The sequence below is a fragment of the Colias eurytheme genome, chromosome 15 (genome assembly GCF_061535395.1).
Source record: "Colias eurytheme isolate Ceu_HAF_F1 chromosome 15, ilColEury1 Martin Lab GWU primary, whole genome shotgun sequence".
In the NCBI taxonomy this organism is placed as follows: domain Eukaryota; kingdom Metazoa; phylum Arthropoda; class Insecta; order Lepidoptera; family Pieridae; genus Colias; species Colias eurytheme.
Genome location: NC_142994.1, coordinates 1,326,611 through 1,352,324, shown reverse-complemented (window position 1 = coordinate 1,352,324; position 25,714 = coordinate 1,326,611). Strand labels below are relative to the sequence as shown.

Here is a 25,714-nt window from a genome sequence, read left to right as displayed (position 1 = left end):
TGGAGTTCTTTTAAAATAATAACTTCTGAATATAAACTGTCCATGTGTACAAGGTTGATCCAAGAGTAATGATAATTGGGATTTCCTGTGTACATAAAAATCAAAAATAACCGTTTCTTGCTTGCTCATGTACTCACTAAGTTATCACAAAAAATCATATCAATAGGCCACGTTTCCAAGTATTTACATTAATTTCTGTTGGCAACACTAATCTGCTGTACGTCCGCGCTATTCACTGTCCATCTGCACGACGTTCGCGGTGGTGGGGGTGCTTGCTGGATGAAAAGTTGGTCGTGCACATCCAGCAAGATAATAATAATAATTATTGACGTACGTCAACGCTATTCACTGTCGTTTTGCGTCGTGCATCGTGTATGACCTTGGCGGGACGTACATCAAGATGGACCGTAAATAAGACGCTTTAGATCATTATTTTTATAAATAACACTAAGCTCTTTACTTTATGGTTGTGATGTAAAAATTATATTAAACCATGGACCAATATACTCAATTAAATTGGTCCATGGTTTAATATAATTTTTGCATCGTAAATCGTAAAACGGTCTCGTAGTTTTTTTGTAGATATTAAAAATGATGGAAGACAGGTAAGGTTTCTATATTATATAAATTCGCAAAATATGGGGAAATTTGAATTTAATAATACTGGCAACGTTATTTTTACGGGACTAGTTTCGAGCCAACCACATAATTGACATTTCTCAACTTCAAATTGAAGTTTTCAATTTATGACAGCCCTCATCGACTTCTTTAATCAGTGATCATCACAATAATAAATTACTGCCTTGAAACTAGTCCTATTTTAATAACGAAACTATTAATAAGTGAGACGGTCGTGTGGTGTTGTATTACAAACGATTCTGTATACTTTTATAGTTTATTTGCGACAACTAACTGTAAAATGATATCACAACTACGAGTGTTCTAGTGTTTTTATTGAATATTTTACTGTGTTGTGTTAAACCTGTGTGAAGTTAAAATTGTATGTGTAAATAATAATGAACTTATCGTTTGCTGGTTGTGGTTTTCTTGGTATTTATCATGTTGGTGTTGCAGTGTGTCTTAAAAAATATGCTCCACATTTGCTTTTAGGCAATATATCTGGCGCCTCCTTCGGCGCTATATCTGCCTGTTGCTTGCTTTGTGACCTACCAATAGGTAAGTTTGTAGAAAATAAAAAATATTTTGAATCAGAGAAGAAAATAAATAGTTTCAAACTTTTATCACATACTCTGAGTAACATTCTGTATTCAATTCTTTGTAATAGTAACAAGTTTGCCGGGCATTACGGAACACATAAAATAAACATGTATGAATTTTAATGCAGTAATATGGAAGTTGTACAAATTGTAATGTGTGTACAAACATTTAGGTGATTCATTATTATTTGTAGATAATTGTATGCCCAGGTATATTCTCTCATATTCTTTCTGATGAGTGATTTCATTTCTAACTTTAACATACTAGACTTGTGTTTAGATGCACTTTTGAATCATCAATATGCACAAAGAGATTGTTTACCCCCAGATTAAAAACATTATAGTTAGTGTATATTTTGTAGTTAAAACCATTTATGTTTTAAATTCTTCTGCTATTTGATTCTTAAGAAAAATATGAATAATTTGTACTTACTTTCAATCATGAAATTTGAGATTTGTCTTCCTTTCTTAGACTTATTTTTATTATCTCTATAAAGCTGTAATTTGAGGCAAGTCTTGTTATTACATTCTGAACTTCAAATAATTTACTTAAATTATTTTGGTTTCAACTTACTTAAAAACTCAAGAACAGCTGAGCAGATTTGAATGCTTTTTGTTTTGGTGAATTTGTCTCTGCTTGCGTAAAGACAATATGTAAATAACTTGTTAATAAAAAAATTATATTAATAAATGCAAAAAAAGCATATTGTAATATTAATTAATTTCATGATAATAAATCAATATTTTTTTTACAACTTCGTTTCTAGGTACATATTTAGTTTATTTACTATTTACTAACTGCTATCATTAAACCATTTCGACTTTTCAGCCTTGTTTTAGGCACTGTTGAATTTTTGTTGTTTATTTTTTTGTATTTATTTAATTACCACAGCAATTTTTTCAAGGTGAAATTACAAGTGATGTCTTAAGAATAGTGAGAGAAGCGCGGGCCGGGTCTTTAGGACCGTTCAGTCCCTCGTTTAACATTCAAAATGTACTACTCAATAGTATGCAAAAGTATTTGCCGCTGGACGCCCACAAGATCGTCAGCGGCAAGCTTCACATTTCCCTCACAAGGGTGTACGATGGCAAGAATGTCATTGTATCAGAGTTTGCGACAAGGGAAGACCTCTTGCAGGTGATTATTGGATCTCTTTATTTTAATATTTGTAAAAACTAAAAAGTCCCTTCAATAAATGTTACAAATGAGGTTGTAACACTGTTCCAGGATTGAGAACCTTTTGATTGCGAGCCAAAAAAGTATTATTCAGTGTAGACTTCTGATATATGTATATTATGTGTTTATTTATAAATTTGTTTCTTTTATGAATTCCCAGATTACACATTTTTTGTCTTCAATCATAGACCTTTTACTTGTGTTTAAGTTTTATGAATAAGGAAGTTGTTCGTTTAGAAAAAAATAACTTAAAATTTAAATAAAAAAAATGTCTATCTACCAATCAACCTGGAGGCTTATCCCAAAATTCCTTCCAGGCCTTGCTAGCGACATGTTTCGTGCCAGTGTTCTCTGGGATGCTGCCGCCCCGTTTCCATGGCATTCGCTATATGGACGGAGGATTTAGTGATAACCTCCCGGTTCTCGATGAGAACACGATCACCGTCAGCCCGTTCTGCGGCGAAAGCGATATTTGCCCGAGGGATACTAGCTCACAATTATTTCACGTAAGTGTAAGCGTGAATGGGAGTTTTAGTTTTACTTTTTTTGAATGGGAAAAAGTTTTGTGTTGTCTATGGCTGTTTAATAAAAAAGACAAAAAGAAATAAAATACGAATTTCGAATAAATTTTAGAAACAAATTGAAACAAAACAAGATCTCTAATTTGTATCGCTCATTAAATTAATAATAATTTAACTTTACTATCGATTAATTTTTAGGTAAATTTAGCAAACACAAGTATAGAACTGTCAAAGCAGAATATGAATAGATTCGCGCGGATTCTGTTCCCGCCAAAACCGGAAGTTTTGAGTAATATGTGCAAGCAAGGGTTTGATGATGCTCTACGATTTCTACATAGAAATAACATGATATCGTGTACGAGGTATGTATTCAGCGATGGCGAATAAAAACTGTAAATAGGTTTTTTTTTATTATTGGTAAACAGCCAATTACTGTGTTACGCAGCAGCTGACCCCAATTTTGAAAGAGAAAAGATTGCCTTAAATGGATCGTTTTTTCCACTTGTTTCTTGTATCTTACGAGTTTTGTTCATTATTTTTTTATTCAAATTATGTTGCCAATCGTCAAAGTAATCTTTCTTACTGAATCCTAATACAGGAACAATTATTAACGTGTATGCGATAAGACATATTGACGCGACGGACAAACACATGACATGTAGTCAAGCCAAATAAAAAAATAGGATTCTCTCTGCATATCTGCAGTTCATAACAGAAATTCCCCAAAAAATATTAGCAAAGAATAGTTTTCTCTATTTACAATGTCAATAATTTGAACAGGTGTCTCGCAGTGCAATCAACATACCAGTTACAAGATGTTCTAGACGACAGTACTTTTGAATATAACCCCGAATGTGAAGAATGCAAAACCCATAGAGAAGTGAGTAAAATATATTTTTTGTATTTTTTTGTAATTTTGTCTTATGTTTGAAAATTTATTTTTAAACGATTCAACGAGAAAGTCAATCCGGTCCAGACTGGTTTAGTGAAAGTTGATAGATTATGCTGAGCTATTAAAAATTATACCTTATAATTTTCAATATTATTTATGACCATTATATAGGCAGCCGTTATTACATTAGATAATTCATACATCCTATATTTAATTGTTAAAAATTTTTATTTACATATATTACAAGGTCTGAATAAATTAGCGAATGACGAATTATTATGATTATTATTTTCTATTGAAAAGAAATAATAGCATGTATCAAAAAGTGCTGTTTTCGTTATCTAATAATGACGACTGGGAAGTCTTCTTTCTAGTGATATGTATTAGAAACAATATACAATATATTTTTCATCAAACAAGCATGAAGAATTTTTTTCAATATTACGAAATGCACGTGAAATCAAATTACGTCATGTTTCATTTGCTTTCGTAAAATGTGTTTTCCTTTTCTATCACGCAATGAAAATATAAAGAAACGCAGAAAATTATTTCAAAATATGTATTATGAAAGCCAACGCGCAAGTGGCTTTTTTCTTGATGGTGAATTTACTTTTACAAGAATAAAATTACACAAAATTTTGACAAGATGTGAAAAAAAAAATGTTATTTTTTTTAATAATTTCTAAATCTAGCCTAATAAATAAACCGCTTTTAGGATGCGCTAGTAGACGATCTCCCCGACACAGTGATGACGATATTCCAAAACGCGATAGATTCCGCGAACAATGGTATCATTAACTGGGTGATGCAAAACCGCGGTATGAGGTGTGTCTCGCTGCTAACACTACCGTACAGGATACCCGTGGATGTTATGTACGCTACATTTACTAAGTGAGTGCATTTTTTTGTAATTTTTTCTATTTTTTTTGTGCTAGGCATAACTAGTACTGCAAGCTAGAATTAGTGGTTTATACATTTTTGTGGTATTTTTTATTTTTGTACTAGGTAGAATGTCTGGGTGTATGTAAGGGATTGTGGTATATTTTTATTGTTTTTAAAACTAGGTGTTAGGTTATATACTTAGTACGTAAGTGTTTATCGTTAGTTTATAATAGCAGAGTATTTAGCTTTGATGCTCTCAAAAGGTATATTTTTACTACTTTTTTGAGATGAACTGATCACCTCAACTTTGATCTCTAAAATATTTTTTTCACATATTTTTACATTTTTATTAATGCTTTGTCACTGAATGTAGACTGTTTTTGTGTTGCCGATAAACCTTTAGAGGACCTAAACACCTGAAGAACAGCCCCCCTAGACAAGTGGCTTTCTATTAGCGTAAAGTTTAATAGAATAGATTATGAATGTATGAGATTGACGTAATCAATCGTCGTCGTCGTCGTAATCAAACGTCAATCTCACACATTCATAATCTATTCTATTAAGGGGATTACTATGGTCAAAACCGGAAAACACCTTATACATATTGTATTTTGTTGAGGAAACTATTGGGACGATTGTCTTAAAAAAAATATATGTGATACTCAAGGATATAATTAACAAAGTGTATTGTTTACTTTTCAGTTTAGAACGGCCTAAACATAAAAAAAATACATACAAATCAACCCCTTTTTGAACATAAAACGCATTTTGTTAGGAAAACGGCTACATATTTATACATGAAATTTATACCAAAAAATATGTTATGATATTTGTAACAATTTGTATTGATTGTTTTTTCAATTTATAATAAAACCCACATAAAACCTCACCTCTATTGCATATTTTCGATGAAATTTGACGGTGTCAGTTCGACTCGGACGGGGGACTGTACGTGCGGTTTTTTTTGCAAAATAACGCTAAAATTCACCGAATTGAATGTTTTGTTAAATTAAACCAGATTGTAATAGGTATTTACATGAGCAGTTCATGAAATGAAAGTTAAAAATAGGTATGTAAAGATATAAAAATCTGTTTGTAAATTAGTTTTGTTTTTGAAAGGCGTCATTGAATAATATCCAGTGTTGATAATTTTTGACAGTAAAATATTATCAGAAAACACATACCTACCTATAAAACAGTAACCAGATTTTCCCTGTGCCTTGAATATTTTTTAAAAAAGATTAATAATTGCTGTTCTATCGTATATATTTTTAAGGGTCCAAAACAATCCAAAGCCGGGAGATACTGACACAAAATTTTGGGTCATTTGTAACCGGATGGCGGTTCTACAGTGGTCTTAGTACGCAATGACAAAAAGAAAAATCATGGTCAGAAGTCAGAACAGTGCGGTACCGGCAGACTAGTCGCGTGGGCGTTAGTCGAACTCGTCGGATAAATTACGGAAGGCAAACGATTTGTAACACAAAAATTTTAGGATTTACCGATAGCCCATAAAAAAGAAGTAGGCGGTAGTGTCATGCCATACTTTTCCGGTGTAATTTACAGCCCACAATACCGACGTGAATGCGTTGATTTAAAAAAAAAATTCAACCATTTGTACCAGGCTAATTTTTGCACAGGTAATCATAGTCCAGTAGCCATGTACGAAAATCGCCATGCCATACTTTTCAGACAGTTCCAAATGGTCGCCATACCGCCGAAAATCAGCAATTTTTTTTAATATTGTATAAAATCATTTAATTTTATATTATTGTATAAAATCGTAGGAAAGTCAAAACTGACATAAACGTATAGCAACATTTTTAGCCGACGCCATTATAGGACGAAATTCTCAATTCAACTGAATTTTTTGTTGGTTCCGTTACCTCCGCACTTTTAACTGGGTGAACCGATGATTTCTTCTACACTAATATTATAAAGAGGAAAACTTTGTTTGTTTGTTTGATTGTAATGAATAGGCTCATAAACTACTGGACCGATTTTAAAAATTCCGTTCACCATTCAAAAGCTACATTATCCACGAGTAATATAGGATAGGTTTTATCCCGGAAATTCCACGGGAACGGGAACTATGCGAGTTTTTCAAAAATTAACCCCAAACTAACTACAAAATACATAACAAGTCGAAAAAAACGTGATTTCTTGTCCGTTCCCCTATTTTTTCGGTGTGTGTAGGTTGCATGCATATATTCCTACTAGGTATGAAGAGATATTCAGAGAACGCTAAATACATTTGCCTGGTCACCATTACCATTCGATACACCATGACATGGTAGAGGCCGTTCTATAGAATTACGTCAAATAATGTACTCCATCTTTTATATCTCTGTAGGTGAGATGTTCTCCACCCTAGCCATCATCAGGTCTCCAGAATATAGTAGAGTCCGTGTTGAATAAAATTAATTTCTAAATCGGTGTTTTCTTAACTGTTCCCCACTCTAGAACTTATAATTACTTGCTTTGTCATCTTAAGGTCTCCAGAATGGGTCATGTAGTAGAGACTTTGCTTATAACGGTTAATGTTGAAAGATGAGTCTTCCTACATTACATTTACAACATACATAGTACACAATATTTACTATTCATAAATGTAATATGTTACTGCCTCTCAGAGAAAAAATAAATTAGGTAGAAACCAACTAACACATTACGATACAATACGATACAGTATACAATTCCATAATCTTTGGTCACTTTTACTTCAACAACGATGTATATTTATAGAGGGCGGTTAAAAAAACAAATTCAAATGTAGTGACAGAATCATTAAGGTCGTTGAACCGTGTAATTGCCTTAAACTTTACACTAATAGAAAGCCACTAGTCTAGGGGGGCTGGTGTCAAAGGTCAAATCTGTATTTTTTGATGTTGTATTTTTTTCTGATAATTGCTAAAACCGCTTAAAGTGCTAATCGTCTTCTAAGTTTTTAACACATGTTGTATCGTTTTGCTGTAAAAAAAGGCTAAAAAAGTAAAAACTAATATTCTAAAGGACGCCATTTTGGATTTAGCGCGACGCGAGATTTTACCAGTAATTATGATGAGTTTAAAAGTTAGGCTGGAACTATGTATAACTGAAAAGAGGTTCTAACGTTCCATTTAGCCCAATTTTAACCATTCGGTAGAATAATAAAAATAAAATGTAGAATATAGATTGTAGATAAATAATAATTTGAATGCACAAATGTTGTTTTATCTTTAATTATAATAAGTAGGTATATCGTTTAAGGATATATACAGAGCTTACAATTAATCAAGGCAATAAAATGTATTTACGAAAGTGCTAATTGTAAAGATAGGTATTGCTGATTTCTTATTGAACCAGGATGTTTTTGATTTTGTATGAGTCAGTTTTGTTGTTGATCTGGTGAAAATATGATTTTATTACTAAAGACTAACTAAGTCAATATTATTGTTTTTTTAGTTAGTTACCTATGTTATTACACGAATCAAATAATAAATTTTCCTTACCAATCGATAAAATTATATTATGATTGTGATATCGATAAAAACAGATTTACTGAATTATTATAATTTATATGGTACGAATTATGTTAGAAAGCAGAAAAAAATGTATCTTAGATAATAGCTGCTGTGAGATAAAACTACACAGCAGCTATTCTTACAGCCTTCCGATCCTCATTGAAAAAAAGTGAAATAACTAAAAAATAGGCTACTTTCGTAAAAAAATAAAAGAAATAGGATTAATAATGGCGGATTAAATCGAGGGAATAGTTCGATCATAATAAAACTACAGATGCAATAAACGGCGCTCTATTAAATTCCTTGTCATACATAGAACCAATTATTTACAATGTAGATAAACAGTATATTATTAATATACTTATTTATTGTTAGTATCTCAAAATAAACGTAAACTGCGTGGATATATTTGTTCTACGCAAATGTGATAGGGCAAACAAAGAAACTGTATTGTATAACCTAATGTATGATTAATAATAATTATTATCAGATAAATTGGAGCTATTTTAATTTCATATCGATTGGTAATTAGTAATTAAGTACATATTGCTCAATATATTGAGGCGAATGTTTTGAAACTTTTTTGTGGCTTAATATATTTGATGACATTTTTATCTTTTAAGTACCTAAATGCATTAAAATAATTAAAAAATTATCCGCGTTCTTTTACGTGATACTGTCTTTTAGTAATCTTATGCTTATCTACCGTTTAATTATAAATATAAAACGATAGAAAGACAACGTATAAGAACTCTTACGCAACACAAAGGCTCTAAAATCATAACAATTTTTATTTTATATAAACTTAGGCATTGACGTCGATAATTTTGATATCTCATTATGAGGAGATAAGATTTTCATATTACGTTAAAATAATAATGGAGCAAAAAAATAACAAAATATATTTACTAAAGTTATGTAAAACGATTGAATACGTCGCGGAAAAAAAATTAACTGCATGAAAGTGCATACCTGTTTCCTATAGATAGGTAATTTGACGCATTTATACTTCCATAAATACACAAGAATATATTAAACACTTGACCGTAATTTGAAGCTTACTTCATTGAGAAGGTACCTAGCTTTTTCCGCCTATTTTGCCCTCTCTTTCCGTTGTATATATGCTATCTCTCTCGCACACCTCTCCACCAGGTGGCGGGGCGCACGATAATGTGCGGGCGCTGGATGTTTTTTCATTGGCGTCTAGCTTCCGCCGCGAGAAGGTTGTCTACAAGACTACAACCTTGGTGCTGTTAAGTATTAAGTATTGCTTAAAGCAAGTGCTAAAAGTGTTAAAAAGTGTATCCCGTCGGATCGGTACAGTGAGTTATTTTTACATCTATTCTAATTTAAAGTCAACGGTATAATCGTTGGACTTTATTTAAAATGCTGAGGTTTTTAATGAATCCTTCAGCAATAGTTTATTTTTCAATATACTTAAATACTTAATAGCATGAATAAAGATATTTAAAATTAACGATACAACCGTTACATTTTACTTGAAATAGTAACTTTTCTTTTGAAATATTTCATTATGCAATATGTACTAATTAATATTTGAATTTTTAATACTGTGAGTAAAGCTATTTTAACGGTGTTACCGTTCGGCTTTACTCGAATCGTTAATATTACTTTTGTGATTATTTGATATTACTAGATATATCAAATACCCTCTCTTGTATATAGATATTTTTAATTATTTATTTCATTTTTAATAATGTGTTTTTATTACAAGGTTACAAGTGAATTTTTCTTGGAAAAATTACAATTAATACCTACTTAGTATGGATATGAGCCAACTCAAAGCTTTACAGGCATACGATCCATTGCTACGACTTTATTACATTGTCGTTATCGCTAGGAACGGTTCGGAATTCCTATAATAGTTTATTACTAAAAATTATCGAACGAGATGAGTCAGCTCCAAGAAGTCACGACATGTCAGAACATGTTGTGATATTATTTTATAAATCGTACGGGAGTTACCGCTCAACTGAATAATGATGGAATTCGCTCATGTATAGTAGATACGTACCATGAATGTACCACACATTCAAAACTATCCGTAGTCTATACGTGTCCTTTTTATGAGTATTATTCTGATCCGTTTTTATGTGAAAATAGACATATTACACACGGCTAATTTGATTGAAAATTACGTTTCCTATGTTTCAAATGATGCAACTTTTTTGTTTAAACGAGTAAGTACCAAAATTTTACAATTCAATTCTTTGGTTTACTGAACTTGTGCTGAAAGGGTTATCGTATAATAATTATCGAGATACCTTAATATAAATTAGATTTAGATACATTTATTTCAAAGGATTTACAATTCACTTCTAACGTTTTAGAATAATATTATAAACTTGTACACCTTGACAAAAAGTAAAAAATTGCGGGTGAGTGGAGATTATTTTGTGCAATTAAATATAACGTCCTACGACGGTATGGTTGCGTTCGTAAGGAATGTTAAAACGGATATAAAGCAACTAAATGTTACATCGATTGCATGAACAAAAATAAATATGAATCGAAGTTCATTTTAAAATTTAGTGAATTGATTTGAATTATGAATTTATTAAATAGTTAGTTCTTTTTTATATAAACATAATAATTAATTACCATTGTCAAATCAATTCTTATTAATTCATCCTGGACAGTTGTCGCTAACATTGGAAAATAAGTTAAAGGACCTTGTTAATTGCTATATTATTTAAATGATTATTTACTGCTAATTTTATATTAGCACTAAGGTGTATTCTTGCTCGAAGCAGAATACATAAATGTGGCCACTACTCCTCGCAGGGGTTAGCCAGGTCAAATCCACCCTCGCAGGGTGTCTCTTAAGCATTTTTTGGCAGGCCCTACTTATTTCTAGTTACAAACATCCCTCGCGCAGCTGTCGCTCGCAGGGAAATGGTGCAAATATATATCGGCCCTCGCGGGGCTTTGATTACAACCGTCCCTCACGGAAAAGATTGTGCAAATATATATCAGCCCTCGCGGGGCTTTGATTACAACCGTCCCTCACGGAGAAATGGTGCAAATATATATCAGCCCTCGCGGGGCTTTGACTACAACAGTACCTCACGGAGACATGGTGCAAATATATATCAGCCCTCGCGGGGCTTTGATGGCGATTGGTGCAAATATACAAAGGATTGATCATTAAAATGATCATAGATATTTGCTTTCGTCAACGAGGACCCACGAAAGAAGTTTTGGATATGACCGTATCGGATCTTCACTCTTCTAAGGTAGGTAGAAAAAGGTTTTGAAATCTTCTTCACAGTGGGCAGTATAGTAATATGACCTAATAAATACAATAAAGGTTAGAGACGTCAAATAATGGGCGCATGAAATTGATACTTCGTATCCTAAAAGTTTACGCTTCAGGAATCAGGAAACCACCATTGGTTTACCAATTATTATGGAAATTGGAATTGAACAAATCGTATTTACCAATGTAAAGCCTATTCACAACAAAGGAAGGCGAGTCGGATCAAATATCATCTCGCAGATGATTTGTGGCGGTGGTTTCGAGGATTGTCACCAAGCCTTGCGTCAACGGTATGTTTGGTATCGTCATTCAATGGCACTAGCCGACCAATTTTCATATAAAAACATCGGAAGAGATTTTTTAATCGCAAAGCGATTGAATGTAACAAATGACGATTGATTCAAAATCAAATTTCAAATTTCAAACGATTGATTACGTATATTTGACCTCTCATAGGCCTATTTTAGTTGCCCGGTCTTGTAGGCAATTTATTTGACTCGTTTTTCAACCCATTTGACCTCATTATTGCACCCATGAGGTTTTTTCTTCAGGGCTCAAACAATAAATCGCTGAGGGATTAGGATAATCGTTTGTTAGACAAGTTTCTTGTCATCCCACCAGGATTATTATATTGTATAATAAAGTTATATACAACTATTTACGTAAAACGTTTAAGTACTCAACGAATACTGAGAATACTGACTGTTGAGTTACATAGGATAGAGGATAAATAACGGAAAGTGAATCTATCCAAACAAAAGCCTCTTATTATTAGATATTACTTGGAACCCCTACCCTAACGAGAAACCAAATGACTGTTCATTTCTTTGCTTTGAGGGGGGGGGGGGCAATAAATGAAATGCAGTAGGTACAGACTATACGGCTTTTAAAATATAAGTCTGGTAAGCGAACTAAACTTTGCTAGTTTAGTTCTTGCTATATCGCTGTCCGTGGCTGCCTCTCGTGTTTACGGATGAATAAAGTAATGTCCTGTCTTCGCATCCACAGCTAACTGTCCTATACTGTCATAATCTTAACACAGATTCATTGGACATAGCTCCCCACGAGCTCTGTTCTTCATTTTTGCACTCGCACAACTGTGGACAACACGAGAGCAATGCCTGCATTGGTAGCAGTTACAATCAAGGGCTAGCAAGGTAGGCTAGCCATATTACGGATGTTGGAACAACCGACTATATTTAGGGCAATTTTCTTTGTCCAGTGTAACGTTTAGACTGTCGTAGCATTCCTACGGAACAAAGATGGGATCAGATCTGCATCCTTAATGAAGTTAATCGAAAGGAGATACTTTCAGACGACGATAGTATTCAAAATCCACCATATTCCTGAGCATAATAATGCATAGTTAAGCTTATAATCTCTCTTGCCATTATCCTGCAGCAGAATTCCTTGGCGATAATTTGTTCTCGTAATGCTGGGGCCACACTAACGTCTAACGTCTAATGCCCTTTATCGCGATAATTATTCCGATAATTTTTAAGGCGTTAAGTGGGTGGCTACACTTGAACGGTCAACGTGAATGCCGATTGTTGGCGATAAAAACGGCGTTAATTTTACTAAAATTCTAGCAAGATGGACGTAGTGTGACCGCTTCATTGCGTTAATTCTCGCGATAAAGCTATCGCCTCGCCAAACGGCAATGTTAATGCCGTTGTTAAATAATACTGGCTACACCTAAAGTTAACGTCCATTATCGCGTTAATTAATGGCATTTCCTGTTAGTGTGGCCCCAGCATTAGAACGAGCGAGGTTGTTACGATAATATGAGAAATCCTGTCAGTTAGAGACCTGAACGACGCGATAGAGTACCGCTATTTCAGTAGTAGTAGCACCTAGAAGGGTGAAGGTATTCTGGAAAGCGGAACTGAAGGCCCGGTCAGCAGCACCAGCCACCTAATAGACAGTGTTCAGTGCTGCACTGCTATAATCTGCAAAATGACTCTGACGGTATGAAAATGTGGAGTACATTTTCAAAATATCAAATGATATAGTTGGAATAAAAATCCTATTTGCCTCCGTCTACCCAAAAGACGTACGGAGTAGCTAGTAGTAGTTGGTTGAATTATAATAAGTATAGTTAAAATCCTTTATTACTGACTGGATAAATTTGGCTCTTTTCCTATCTGACGTTCATATAGCTGTTGACTGCCTAGTGTTATGCACAAACACTATTATAAATAAGTCACGTTATGTAGTCCCGAGACTTTCGGTATATAAGTTCTGATGTAAATCATAATTATATCTTAAAACTGAATTGATTAAAAGTATCGTACTTAGCTGTAGTAATTGCAGTTTTGGGGCACAGATAAGCTCTTTATCATTTTAGTCTCTTGAGTTCAGTATATTTGTTTCCAGTACAGAGTTTATGACCTATCAGTTTTAAATAAATAATTCATGCATTGTACTGAAAGTACCAGCCATGTTTAGATTATGATTGCGACGTTGGCTCTAAACATTAAAAGATACCGCACGGTTTAGTTGGATGTTAAAAATCTGTATTATAATTTAAACCATTTACCTGTTTTGTTATTTTATTGCCTTATTCAAGGGGTGACCTTTTAAATTTACTTCTGACCCCAAAAGTAAGGACCAAGGTCTCTTCTTGTCCGCTTGTAGCAGGTTGGGTTAAAACTGTGTGAGTTGAGACATTTGGTAATTCTATGTTAAGATGATTCAATGATGCTTCTGCAGAGTTCTAATTGAATAAATAAAGGTTTGAGTTTGAGGTATTTTTGCCTCGTCGGGATCAGCTGTTGCTTCATTTTGTAAGTAACATCTAAATGCGTAATTGAAAGTCGTTACTGGCGCTTTCGCAGATTTACGCTAAAGATAGTGGAAATTGTAGTAACTTTAACTTTTCAAGCCCAAAAAGGTTAACTAAGGTACGCTTGAACCAATCTCATAAGTTCTAATACTTTTAATCATTATGATTAACTTTTTGGTTCTTATTTGATTAACTTTTCATCTGGGATTGTTAATATATTATATAATATAAAAATTTGTGTGATTTATTAGTAGGTATACTATCTGCACACCTTACTCTTTCAAATAAAGAAATAAGTAATTACTTATGTATTCAAATTCACATTGGCGTCACATTGTACACCAGGTGGGTAACAGACAGGTCTCAATGAAGTAAGCTTCAAATTACGGTCAAGTGTTTAATAGCTGTGTTTTACCTGAAAATAAAACACATATTAAATACTTACCTATATTTGAAGCTTACACTTAACGTCCACCTGTTGTGGATTTCGACTCAATGAAAAAACATCCAGCGCCCGCACATTATCGTGCGCCCCGCCACCTGGTGGAGAGGTGTGCGAGAGAGATAGCATATATACAACGGAAAGAGAGGGCAAAATAGGCGGAAAAAGCTAGGTACCTTCTCAATGAAGTAAGCTTCAAATATAGGTAAGTATTTAATATGTGTTTTATTTTCAGGTAAAACACAGCTATTATTACACTGTGTTATAATTATTAATAGATGCAAGCGAATATATTATAACGATGTATGTGTCCAGTTACAGAAGCTTGTGCATGACGTATGTTGCTTACACCTTGCCACTTCCCTGTATCAAGATTTGCATTTAAACATAATTACTATTACTTGTTGGAAATCATACATTTTCCATCCATTTTCAACTTTCTTACAAATGTGCGGACGTATGGCATGCTCTATTTAACTTGTCGGTTTGAATTACGACAGGAATGTTTCATATAGAATTCATTTATTATTGCATAGGTATATAATGAAAATAAACTCTGCAATTCTACTCATGAATCATTATCTCTTATATATAAAATTCTCGTGTCACAATGTTAGTCTGCATACTCCTCCGAAACGGGTGGACCGATTCTCATGAAATTTTCTGTGCATATCGGGTAAGTCTGAGAATCGGCCAACATCTATTTTTCATATGTACCACGGGCGAAGCCGGGGCGGACCGCTAGTAATAATATGTAAATATCAAATTGTAGGTAAACTCAAAACTCGACTATTCGAGTTGATAGGTCTTGAATAACTTAGTAATTTAATAACTTCTGACCTTGTACATTATATGTAGAGTCACCTGTTTCAGTTAAAAAGAAAACTTCGGGTTCGAGTCCCGAAGAGACGGATTAAAATGCTGTATTAAATTTTTTAATTGTATGTGGATTATAGATTAAATATCTATAGTAGATTTAAATCGATCGAATCGATTATGATTAGGTCACATTAAATGCGCAATAATGAACATTTAATAGCATTTAGATTAGCGGTATTTTCTTAGATACGCACTTTATGAACTACCGTCAAAATGCATGGTTTTGGTATAATAATATGGTCGCTTTCTAGCTATGTCGGTGGTAAAGTAGAGTCGCATGCGCAACAGTACTCAGTGGTGGGCAATGTGCGCGTGATTAGGAGGAGGTGTGTGCGTCACAACAACACCATGACTAGGTTAGTGATTGATTGTTGGCGGGTTGGTGCTTGGTGGTGGTCACTGTTTGTTGTTGGTTGATTGTAGCAATCTACAGGATTACGGATCGAGTTTGAGGGCTTTGCGTCGTGGTTATGTTATGGGAGCTACAATTTTAGGGATTATGTTTCGCGGAATAGTTCGAAGTGTGTTCGAATTTTGAAATGAATTTAATTGTAAAATAGTGGTTAGTGATTGTTTGTCGATTGGTGGAGGTTGTTTGTGATTATTATACTTATGTGATAGAATATAGATGTTCCACGGTCCACCGCATGCCTATTTTATTTATTTGGCGGATTGCTTTGCTTTGTTTTGAAAAAAGGTACTTAAATAATAGGAAAGCTTTTTGATTCAAAGTTCGGAAGTGCTGAAAACGAGTAGCGGTTTTATCGTACGGATAAGTTTTTTTTATATAAGAATTTAAATAATAACAAGATGAATATGAATGTTTGTATCCAATTTCGTTTATGAGGTCAAGTAAAATTCTTTTATCATTTCATATATGGTTGCATTATTTTTATTTCGCTGCAGGGGTCAAGAGTTGTTGTGACGTCTTTCATCATGTTTTTCGCTTTGTAGTATTTATAAAAAAAATGTTTTATGTTTCATATATATTTTGTTTTGCAATATACTGTAATTGTGAATAAGTTTCAATAATCATCATACAGTAAAAGCGCGCTATCCATACCAAAGTCAAAAACAATGCTTTATAATGCGTTTACTTACACATAGTACAATTGCATCTTAAAATAATGATTTATTAAATTAAATATATTTAATTAGTTACTACATTATCATAATTTGCAATGACCTCGAACATGTTGATATAAGAGCATAATAGAACCGCCTATTGATAACGTTGCTAGTAATGACACACCGCTTCCTGTTTTTCTATTTAATATCGGTATATTTTAATTTATAAGACAGTTATGTAGAGAAACAATGACATTGTTGAAAGTAGTACGGGATGATAATTATGTAGTAATGTATATTATTATGTTCGTGAGTTCCCCAAGGTTCTATTTTTGGTCCTTTGCTCTATTTTATATAGAGAAAAGTTGTTCGGTAATTATCTTAATTAAACACTGCTAATAAATCATTTCAATAATAACTTAAATACAATTTTATCATAAGATCTGAAAGGAGATTGTTAAAGAATTCCTTAATTTAATTTGAATAATATTAATACCTACCTACATAGTTATTATTGATCAGGTTATTTCATTGTTCCTTAATTACTTGCTGTATGTGATTGGAAATAATCTTAAAGATAACGTTATCAGGTAGGTGGATAATGTTTTATAAGCGGTCAAGCTACAACATTGTATGATAAATATTTTTAAAGTAAGGAGAAATAAGAATGCCAATGTCAATAACGCAGAAATTGATTGTTATTGAAAATCTTTATGCTAATAAATTCATTCTCTGAGAATTAATATCATCTTATATTTAAATTTTAATTTTTTTTAATAAAACTTTTTGTCTATTTTTTTAAGCATTTTGTCTTGTCGCAATGTGTGTACTATTCAATATTTCGGAAAATCTTTCTAAAGATGAAAATTATCTCAGATTCGTCTATGCATAATAAAGATCATCATGTTTCATGATGTTAATTAATCACGTAATGTTTATACGTGCTGCACTTTGGATTCATACATTAATCTATTAAACGATGATTAAACGGTGTGGCCTTTACTGCGCACTTTTCTTCGGTCATCGATAGAATTATTGTTATTGCATATGAAATGTCGATTTCTAAATGGACGCAAGCGTGAACACGTATTGAGTATTATTAAATAGTAAATACCTTGATTAAATTCCTTAAACGGTATTGCATGAAACGAAACTAGATAAAAAAGTAGAAGTTCCAACGATTTATGACGTAATATTTTAAACACAAAGGCTTCTGTAGTTTTTTCTATGACACGATTACTTAGAAATTTTCATTAATCCATGAAACTGAAGCAGCGCAACGTTAATAAATTATTATTTACTAGCTGTTGCCCGCGACTTCGTCCGCGATTAGGTCGTTTTTCGTCATTCGTCGTTTAAAAAAAATACGTGACACTTTATTTTTGAATGTTCTTAATTATTGTCTCTTATAAAATTTAACTACTTACATTAAAATTGAACACTCTGATTAGAAAATCTTAAAATCTGAAGAAAACATGAATGAATGTGATTTAAATTCTACATTACTTAGTATCAAAATATAATAATCTAAATTAAATGTAGATTAACAGTTTGAGCACACCATTATAGAATATGTACTTAAGTATTAAATTACGTTAGTTAACATAGTAACTTTACTAAAAACACGATGACTTTCTTTCGCGCTCGGTACCACAAACTAAGCATGTTTGTGGTAAGTGGCCCGCGTGACGCGTCACTTGACCCCCCGCGAGTTCCCCTCCGTTGCTATGCGAAAATACATTCGTTGCTCTATTTTAGGAAAAATTTGTAATACTGTGGCCTGGGCGTTATAACACGTCCAGGGAGTTCCTGAGTGCCGATATCACCATCTTGAGGAAAAGCTTCTAATGTCGATTTAAAACTGCATACATACGAATTAACCTGTTCTAAAATTGTGAAATGAGTTCAGTTTTAAATTTGAGAAATATTGATTTCTTGTATTCCACTATTCGTTGTAGTCGAATACAAAATATAGGGTAAAAGTGTGATAGATGCCGCACCGGGATAGATGCCTCATTTTCAAAAAACCTCACTTCCCAGAGTCGTGACAACGAATTAATGATTTAAATAGGAGCTCCTATCACCCCGCACCTCGGGTACGCATGAGCTGTTGTTTGGTGAAGACGTGTTTCGCTAGTGCGTGTTGTAATATCCGCGGCGAACTTCACGAACACGTTAAAATTTAAAAAGGTTGATATTTGCCTTTGCATAACTTTATAAGCATTAATAAATTTCACTATATTTCTTATTATGTCTATACACTGGTTCATTAATTACAAATCTAAGTGAAAATAGTGGCTCTTTTGTTTTTATTTAATAAAAAAAATACTGGGGCAGCTATCCTTATCAAAAAGTATAGTTGCCCCTTTTTTTTCGAGGGATAGATGCCCTTAAGGGCCTCTAAGGGCATCTGTCCCTCAATACATATTATGTGTATGTTATTATCGATAATCACAGGTACCGTTTATATTTTTACCTGATACCCCTGATGCCCTTATACTGATTGTAGGAGAACCACGCCACGAAAATACAAAAGAAAAGAAGGAGTGCGAGCGCAAGTATATTCTTGGACAACAGAACAACTATGTTAACATGACATTTGCTGGTTTATCATATAAATTTTATTAGATTTCGCGTTTATAGAGTATGTAAGGCATCTATCCCACTCTGCAGGCATCTATCCTCAAAAAAGGTGTTCTACAAAAATGTTTATTACACATTATCTATAAATGATAGGATAAAAAATATATACATATAGTACAAAACAGATAATTAACCTAGCTATATTCATACAAAGTGTTCGTATAAGATTCATGTTTTTAAAATTATGAGGCTATTTCAAAAAGTGGGGCATCTATCCCACTTTTACCCTATTTAAACAAACTTAGGTTGGCCTACAGGCAAAAGGGATCCTATCAAATGGTAAACTTGACCTTGTATCTTAAAAGTAAGCATGCCGTTCATGCACCTTCTGATAATTATTGAGCACCAAAGGATCATTTGAAACGCGCTACTATAAGAGCGAATATTGTCTAATAAAAGTTTACATTGCACAGTATGTTCCTCTAAAAGTAGTGATTTCAAAGGTTCCGGTGTATCTTCAAATGAAAGCCGACTCCTTACTACACTTTAAAGCATTACAAAAAGAACATACTACGCCTTTACAGAAGATGATCTGTAATCAATTGTGAGGTTATAAGCAAACCCACTTTTATATTTGTCAGACCACACCACCGAATTCGTAGATTGTTTACCTCAAGTCATTAAGACTATGACGAAATCTGTCTGCAGTAAGACGGGCCTCTCGCTATTCGTCCGTTTCCAGAGACCGAATAGTTTCAATTCTTAATGTTTCATTAAACAAACTTATTAATCGTTCTTGTCTCATATAATTGTAATATTCGCGTCCCTACTCTAGTCATTGCTTATACTCATGTTCATCTTCAAGAGATCGAATAATATTATGATGCACCCTATCATTTGTCAAACGGTCTTCATATTGAGTAAAGTTTCAGATTCTCGAGATAAAATATGACTGTCGTGATCAGTAGTGAGACGTAATTCCCTCTCAGTGAGGGTTTCGGTCTCACGGGATAGTACAATATGCCGTTTGCGATCAGCTGTGAGACGTCATACCCTCTCAGTGAAGGTTTCGGTCTCACGGGATAGTAGGGGAGACCGGGTTTGGTTGTCTCACGGGTTGGTTGTCACAGCGGTCTTAACACAAAACTGAACTATCGAATAAGTCTGTTGAACAGCGTGGCAAGAGCGATACAGTGACAACGCTGTCCCCACTTCGCGTCAGACCGCCCCGATCTGCCGTGAGGGCCTCACACGTGTTTATTGTTTTCGCACAGATTTTTTATGATATGAGGACCGAATATGCTCCTCATAACATCACTTTTTGTGAACGAAACGACAGCGCGGTTTAATTTAATGCCAAGACCATTAGAAAAAAGGATTATTATTAATTGTGAAAAAATATCATGATTTAGGTACACTATTAACACTCTTTTAACATAAAATATAAGTCTGTGAGTGTGTAAAAATAAATCCAGCTAATTACACATCAAACTTATGATTATAATTAGGTATACGACATGAAAATATATTAATTACCAAGCAATAATAATACAGATAAGCAGTGGTGGCTCAGTGGTGAGACCTCGGACTTCGAATCGATAAGTCCGGGGTTCGAGACCAGGCGAGCGCGCAGGAAATAAATTGATTTTTCAATTTATCTGCGCATGTTGTAATATCACCACTGCTCGAACGGTGAAGGAAAACATCGTGAGGAAACCGACATGTCGAAGAATTAAAAAGTTCGATGACATGTGTCATCCGCCAACACGCACTTGGCCAGCGTGGTGGATTATGGCCTGTACCCTCATAGGAGGCCCGTGTCCCAGCAGTGGGAACGTATATGGGCTGATGATGATGAATAATACAGATAAATACTGAACATAAGTAGGTATAATAGATATTAAGTAGTATTAGTTAAAATATAGGTACTTTGACTGTTAGTCAAAGTTTATTTTTACTAACAACATGTAAATGAAGAAGAAATAATAATTACCAACGAACTAACCTTTTCTATAATACTTAACACGGCACATTTTTCAAATTATCTTGCTCAACCCTGCTCAAAAATTTGAGGGTTTTGTTGGAACTTTAATATGTCAAAACTATGATATATCTAAACTACGATACAACTTGCTTGCGGAAATGCCCATTACAATTATTATTGTGAATCTAAAGAATAACTAACAACATACTATTCAATTTTATTGAGCTGATGAATATCTTTTGCCTGGAAGAAATCACCGTCGCCTAATAAATATACTGTGTTTTCTTATAAAACCGTTACATAATTTATTTTATCTAATGAAAATGATATTATATTTATAAAATATAAAACATATTATGTAAAATGATTAAAAACAAATAAATGAAGCAACTACGATTCAAAGAAAACATCTTTTTCAGTGTTAAAATGCTCTTAGCAATCCTGGATGATGAACTGTATCATGTACTCTGATCCCAGTACGGTCGGTACCTCGATAGCCATAACGATAAATATTATAATCAGATAACCGCAAAGTCAAAATAAAAACATTACTTGTACAGTTGTGAGTGCAAAATTTACGTTTCATTTGGAATAACATTTTTTTCGGTACTAAAACGTAGTCGTTTGATATGTGGTTGGCTGCCCCTCCTCTCCTTCCTGAAAAATATCCTCCAAAATTTCCCGAGATACTTCCAATGATTGAACCATTGGACGTTGGACATTAACTTCAGTCAAAAATTGACGAAGCGGATGATTACTAATTTCCACTTAATCCTCGCTGCTACTATCTTTACCATCAAATCATCAATTTTCAAGTGGTGTTGTAAAAATATCAGCAGAAATCGTCTTCCAAAGGCGATATAATTTTATGAGCATTGAATCTGTAAATAACAAAATCAAAAGTTAACTGTAAATCTATAAAAAAGCTACTTACAAATAAAATTTTATCAAAAACTACTGTTCCCAATGCACCTCAAAATAATAAAAGAATTCATCATTTTATTATTTCATTCTAAAAGTGTAATATAATACATACCAACAAAAAACATGAATTGCTATCATTATAAAAAATAAATACCTATAAGTAACAACTTACTTTTTGTGGGAACGCATGATGGTGAAAATTCACAAAACACGAAGATTGTATTTGATATTTTTGGTTTTATGGCATTCAATTGCTTTATAAATATCACTACAGTCGCTTTCTCTGTCCCTATGTCCCTTTGTATGCTTAAATCTTTAAAACTTCGCAACGGATTTTGATGCGGTTTTTTTAATAGATAGACTGATTCAAGAGGAAGGTTTTAGTATATAATTTATTAGGTTTTAGACAAAGCGGACGAACCCGCGGGCGGTAAGCTAGTAAATTTATAAAATACGAAGATTTTTAAAATTGTAACTAATGAACGCAATCAATATTAGATTTAACTGTAGATAATGGTGTCTAGTTTTACTTAAAATAATAAACATCTACCCTCACTTTAAAAAATGTAGTATATTTATTATTTACACGAAATATACCTTATAGGGAAAGGGATAAATAAATAACATAATTATATTTAAATTATTAATTTCCAACTGTGTATTCAGTAGTGTTAACATCTAAATTGATTTGATTTTTACGAAATCTCATAGATGGCGCTGTTACAAAATTAACATTATACAACTTACATTCTTTAAACTATGTTTCTCTTCCCAAATTACTTAAATAGCATAATTTTTATAGTGTCAATCTAGATATTGTCAAACAACATTTATATATGCGTCATTTGATTATTAATTTCCAATAGTTAACGTGTATTTGATTTTTCTAACACTTCATAGATGGCGCTGTTTCAAATTTGTCTTTATACTGCTAAGATTCATTTAACTGTTTCTCTGCCCAAATTACGTAAATGACATAGTTTTTATTTTGTAAAGCTAGATAATAGCATGGCTTACTCGAAACCAATATTTAAACATGAGTCTTTAGATTGAACGCTGTCGTAGTACACGGAATATGTAAGAAAAATAAAGGCTCACAGCTCCGCCCCCGAAGGTGATATCATGATAATATGCTTAAACTATCCTCACCCGACCTCTTAGGAATATTCATGCAAAATTTGAAGTAAATCTATGCAGTACTTTTCGAGATTAGCTCGGTCAAACATACAGACAAACAGACAAACAGACAAACAGACAAAAATTCTAAAAACTATATTTTTGGCTTCTATATCGATTATAGATCATGGATTATGTATTCTTTTAAAAAAATATTCAATGTACAGTTTTGACTTTCCTACGATTTTATTATATGTATAGATTACTGGATTGAATAAATAAAAGTAGTAACTCCTACAGGAATTGTCTTGACCTAATAGAACATCTTGAGTCTGAAATCTGATGTTTTCCTGATCCATTCCCGAATAAAACCAAATTTTTCTAAGGTATCATAAGGCAAAAATCGAACGCAACATTACACAGAAATGTGCGAAGACTATAAGAGGAGTTCCGTGTAGACAGATGCAATATACAATCTGCTTCACTGACCATTTTTTTTACGGAAAATTTGAGACTCAGCTTTCATGTTCTGCCAGATCTATATACCAGAGATCGAACTTATGATCATTCGGTTCTAAGTGTAATGTTAAGGGGGCGGTCAACGAATATCCGAAGGCTGATTTATACCAAACCTAGTAAGTAACAGATTTATTTATTGTTTGTTTTATTCCTTATTTCCAGGTTCGTAGCGTGCACTCCAAAGATGAGCAAATCGCTCTGGCGTCTCAGCTGGCGGTTGCTTCGTCAGTTACACGGGTTTATGTACTCAGCCCACGATCGTTCCGAAGTCGCAAGGGTGTACTATAAACTGACCATGGATAGAGATGACCATCGGTTGGATAAGAGGTTAGTAGAATTATTTCAGGAGAGTTGTGGGGTATTTATTATAGAGGATTTTGAAATATTAATGTGTTGCTCAAGTAACTAATTGTTTTTTGGAAATTGTCTCTGGAAGTGGTAATTAAACTGTTTTAAAGTAAGTCAGACTTTTGTCAGGTCTTCGTTGTTACGTTTTTTTATCAGATCAAAATCAAACAGAAAAGTTACCCTTATCTCTTGTACTTTCAAATGTATCATTGAGTGCAAATAAAAGATTGTACCAAGGAGTTTCTGTAATACGCATAATTTGTTTTTGAGAGTCACTTTGTTTTGGTACTTCTTACCTACTTGTAAAATGCGCATAATTCCCAAATTGATATCTTAGTCCATCGGAGTCCGGGTTGACGTATTCACAATGTTCGATGTAGAATCTAATCTATTGACCTTCGCTTGTCAGATAACCTTATCTATATTAATTGCATCGATATCTGGAACTGATTATTGAATGTTAATATGATAATTTCGTAAGAAATTCAAATTGGATTATAAGCTGATACGATTTGACTGATTAATGAAGCAAGTAAAGAAACCAGGTATCATTATTCGAAAAGAAAATCTTATTTATTAAAGGCCTTTTTCCCATGAATGGAACTGTTCCATATTATATATTTTTTTGTATCTAAGCCTCGTAAGCGGTCCTTTAATCGTTCCAAGAAAACATAAGCCTTGCCTTTTAGCTAGCTTATAAAAGTATAATACAGTCGTTCAAGTATTGTTCGCATCATCGTGAAAAGGCGACTGAAAAGAGAGAAATGAAAATAATTATCTGACTCATCATTATGACAAAAGAACTTCATTTATTTATAATAAAATAAAAATTAAATCGTAAATACCCTCATTTATAATCAGTCGATGTAGGAATAATAGATTAGATATTTCTATTAGCAACAAAAATCACATTACATAACTTCACCTACTATGAATTTCTAGAACAATAGATGTATAAAATGTAAGAAATTATCGTAATCTTATATCGATGCCGGAATACTGAATAGTGCTGTTATGTGACATTGAAATTTATGACTTATATCATATAACCTTAAGATGGAAAGTTCTTTGACACGTTTTTATCATATAATCATGTCGTTAACTTCAAACGACCTTTTTGTCTAACTTAGCGGTCAAATGTACTCCCGGAACTGTAGGTATTGTGCGATAGAAATAATGCCGGAAAATGTATTTATGTATGGCGATTAGTGTTCTAATTGATAGTTTAGAGTTTGATTAGAGGGTATATGAGCTTTTTCTTACATTAATAAAAATAAATAAAATTACATGTTTCCTTGTATTCAGTTTAAAATGGTTTTTCTGTAGCATCAGACATTGGTCTTGAAATATCATTAAGGTTTTTAAGCTATTGCATAGCTTCTATCGCGGGCCTTGAGCGCGGGGACCGAATCCAGAAATTTAGTAACGAAAAACCTCACGCTCCCCACTTCGACGGGCGCGGAGGTGTGGCTTGAAGGCATAGCATGCAATAGCTTTACCGCGGCAGTTCCCGAATGCCACACGTCTTTTTTTTATATATTTTTTGTACATGTATTTTTTTTTCTAAAATATAGTCCAATGTAATCATGTTTTA

The 25,714-nt window shown here is 33.3% G+C and overlaps 1 protein-coding gene across 1 annotated transcript in view; it reads left to right on the top strand.

The window, feature by feature from the left end:
• The first annotated feature begins 747 nt into the window (after positions 1–747).
• LOC149902119 (uncharacterized) overlaps positions 748–25,714 on the top strand; it is a 39,614-nt gene continuing 14,647 nt past the window's right edge. The window contains exons 1-7 of the mRNA XM_090110217.1: positions 748–1,176; positions 2,123–2,355; positions 2,712–2,900; positions 3,114–3,277; positions 3,696–3,795; positions 4,523–4,698; positions 23,935–24,099. Coding sequence (XP_089966343.1) covers positions 1,017–1,176; positions 2,123–2,355; positions 2,712–2,900; positions 3,114–3,277; positions 3,696–3,795; positions 4,523–4,698; positions 23,935–24,099 — 1,187 coding nt within the window. The 5' untranslated portion in view covers positions 748–1,016. The remainder of the gene's footprint in view (positions 1,177–2,122; positions 2,356–2,711; positions 2,901–3,113; positions 3,278–3,695; positions 3,796–4,522; positions 4,699–23,934; positions 24,100–25,714) is intronic.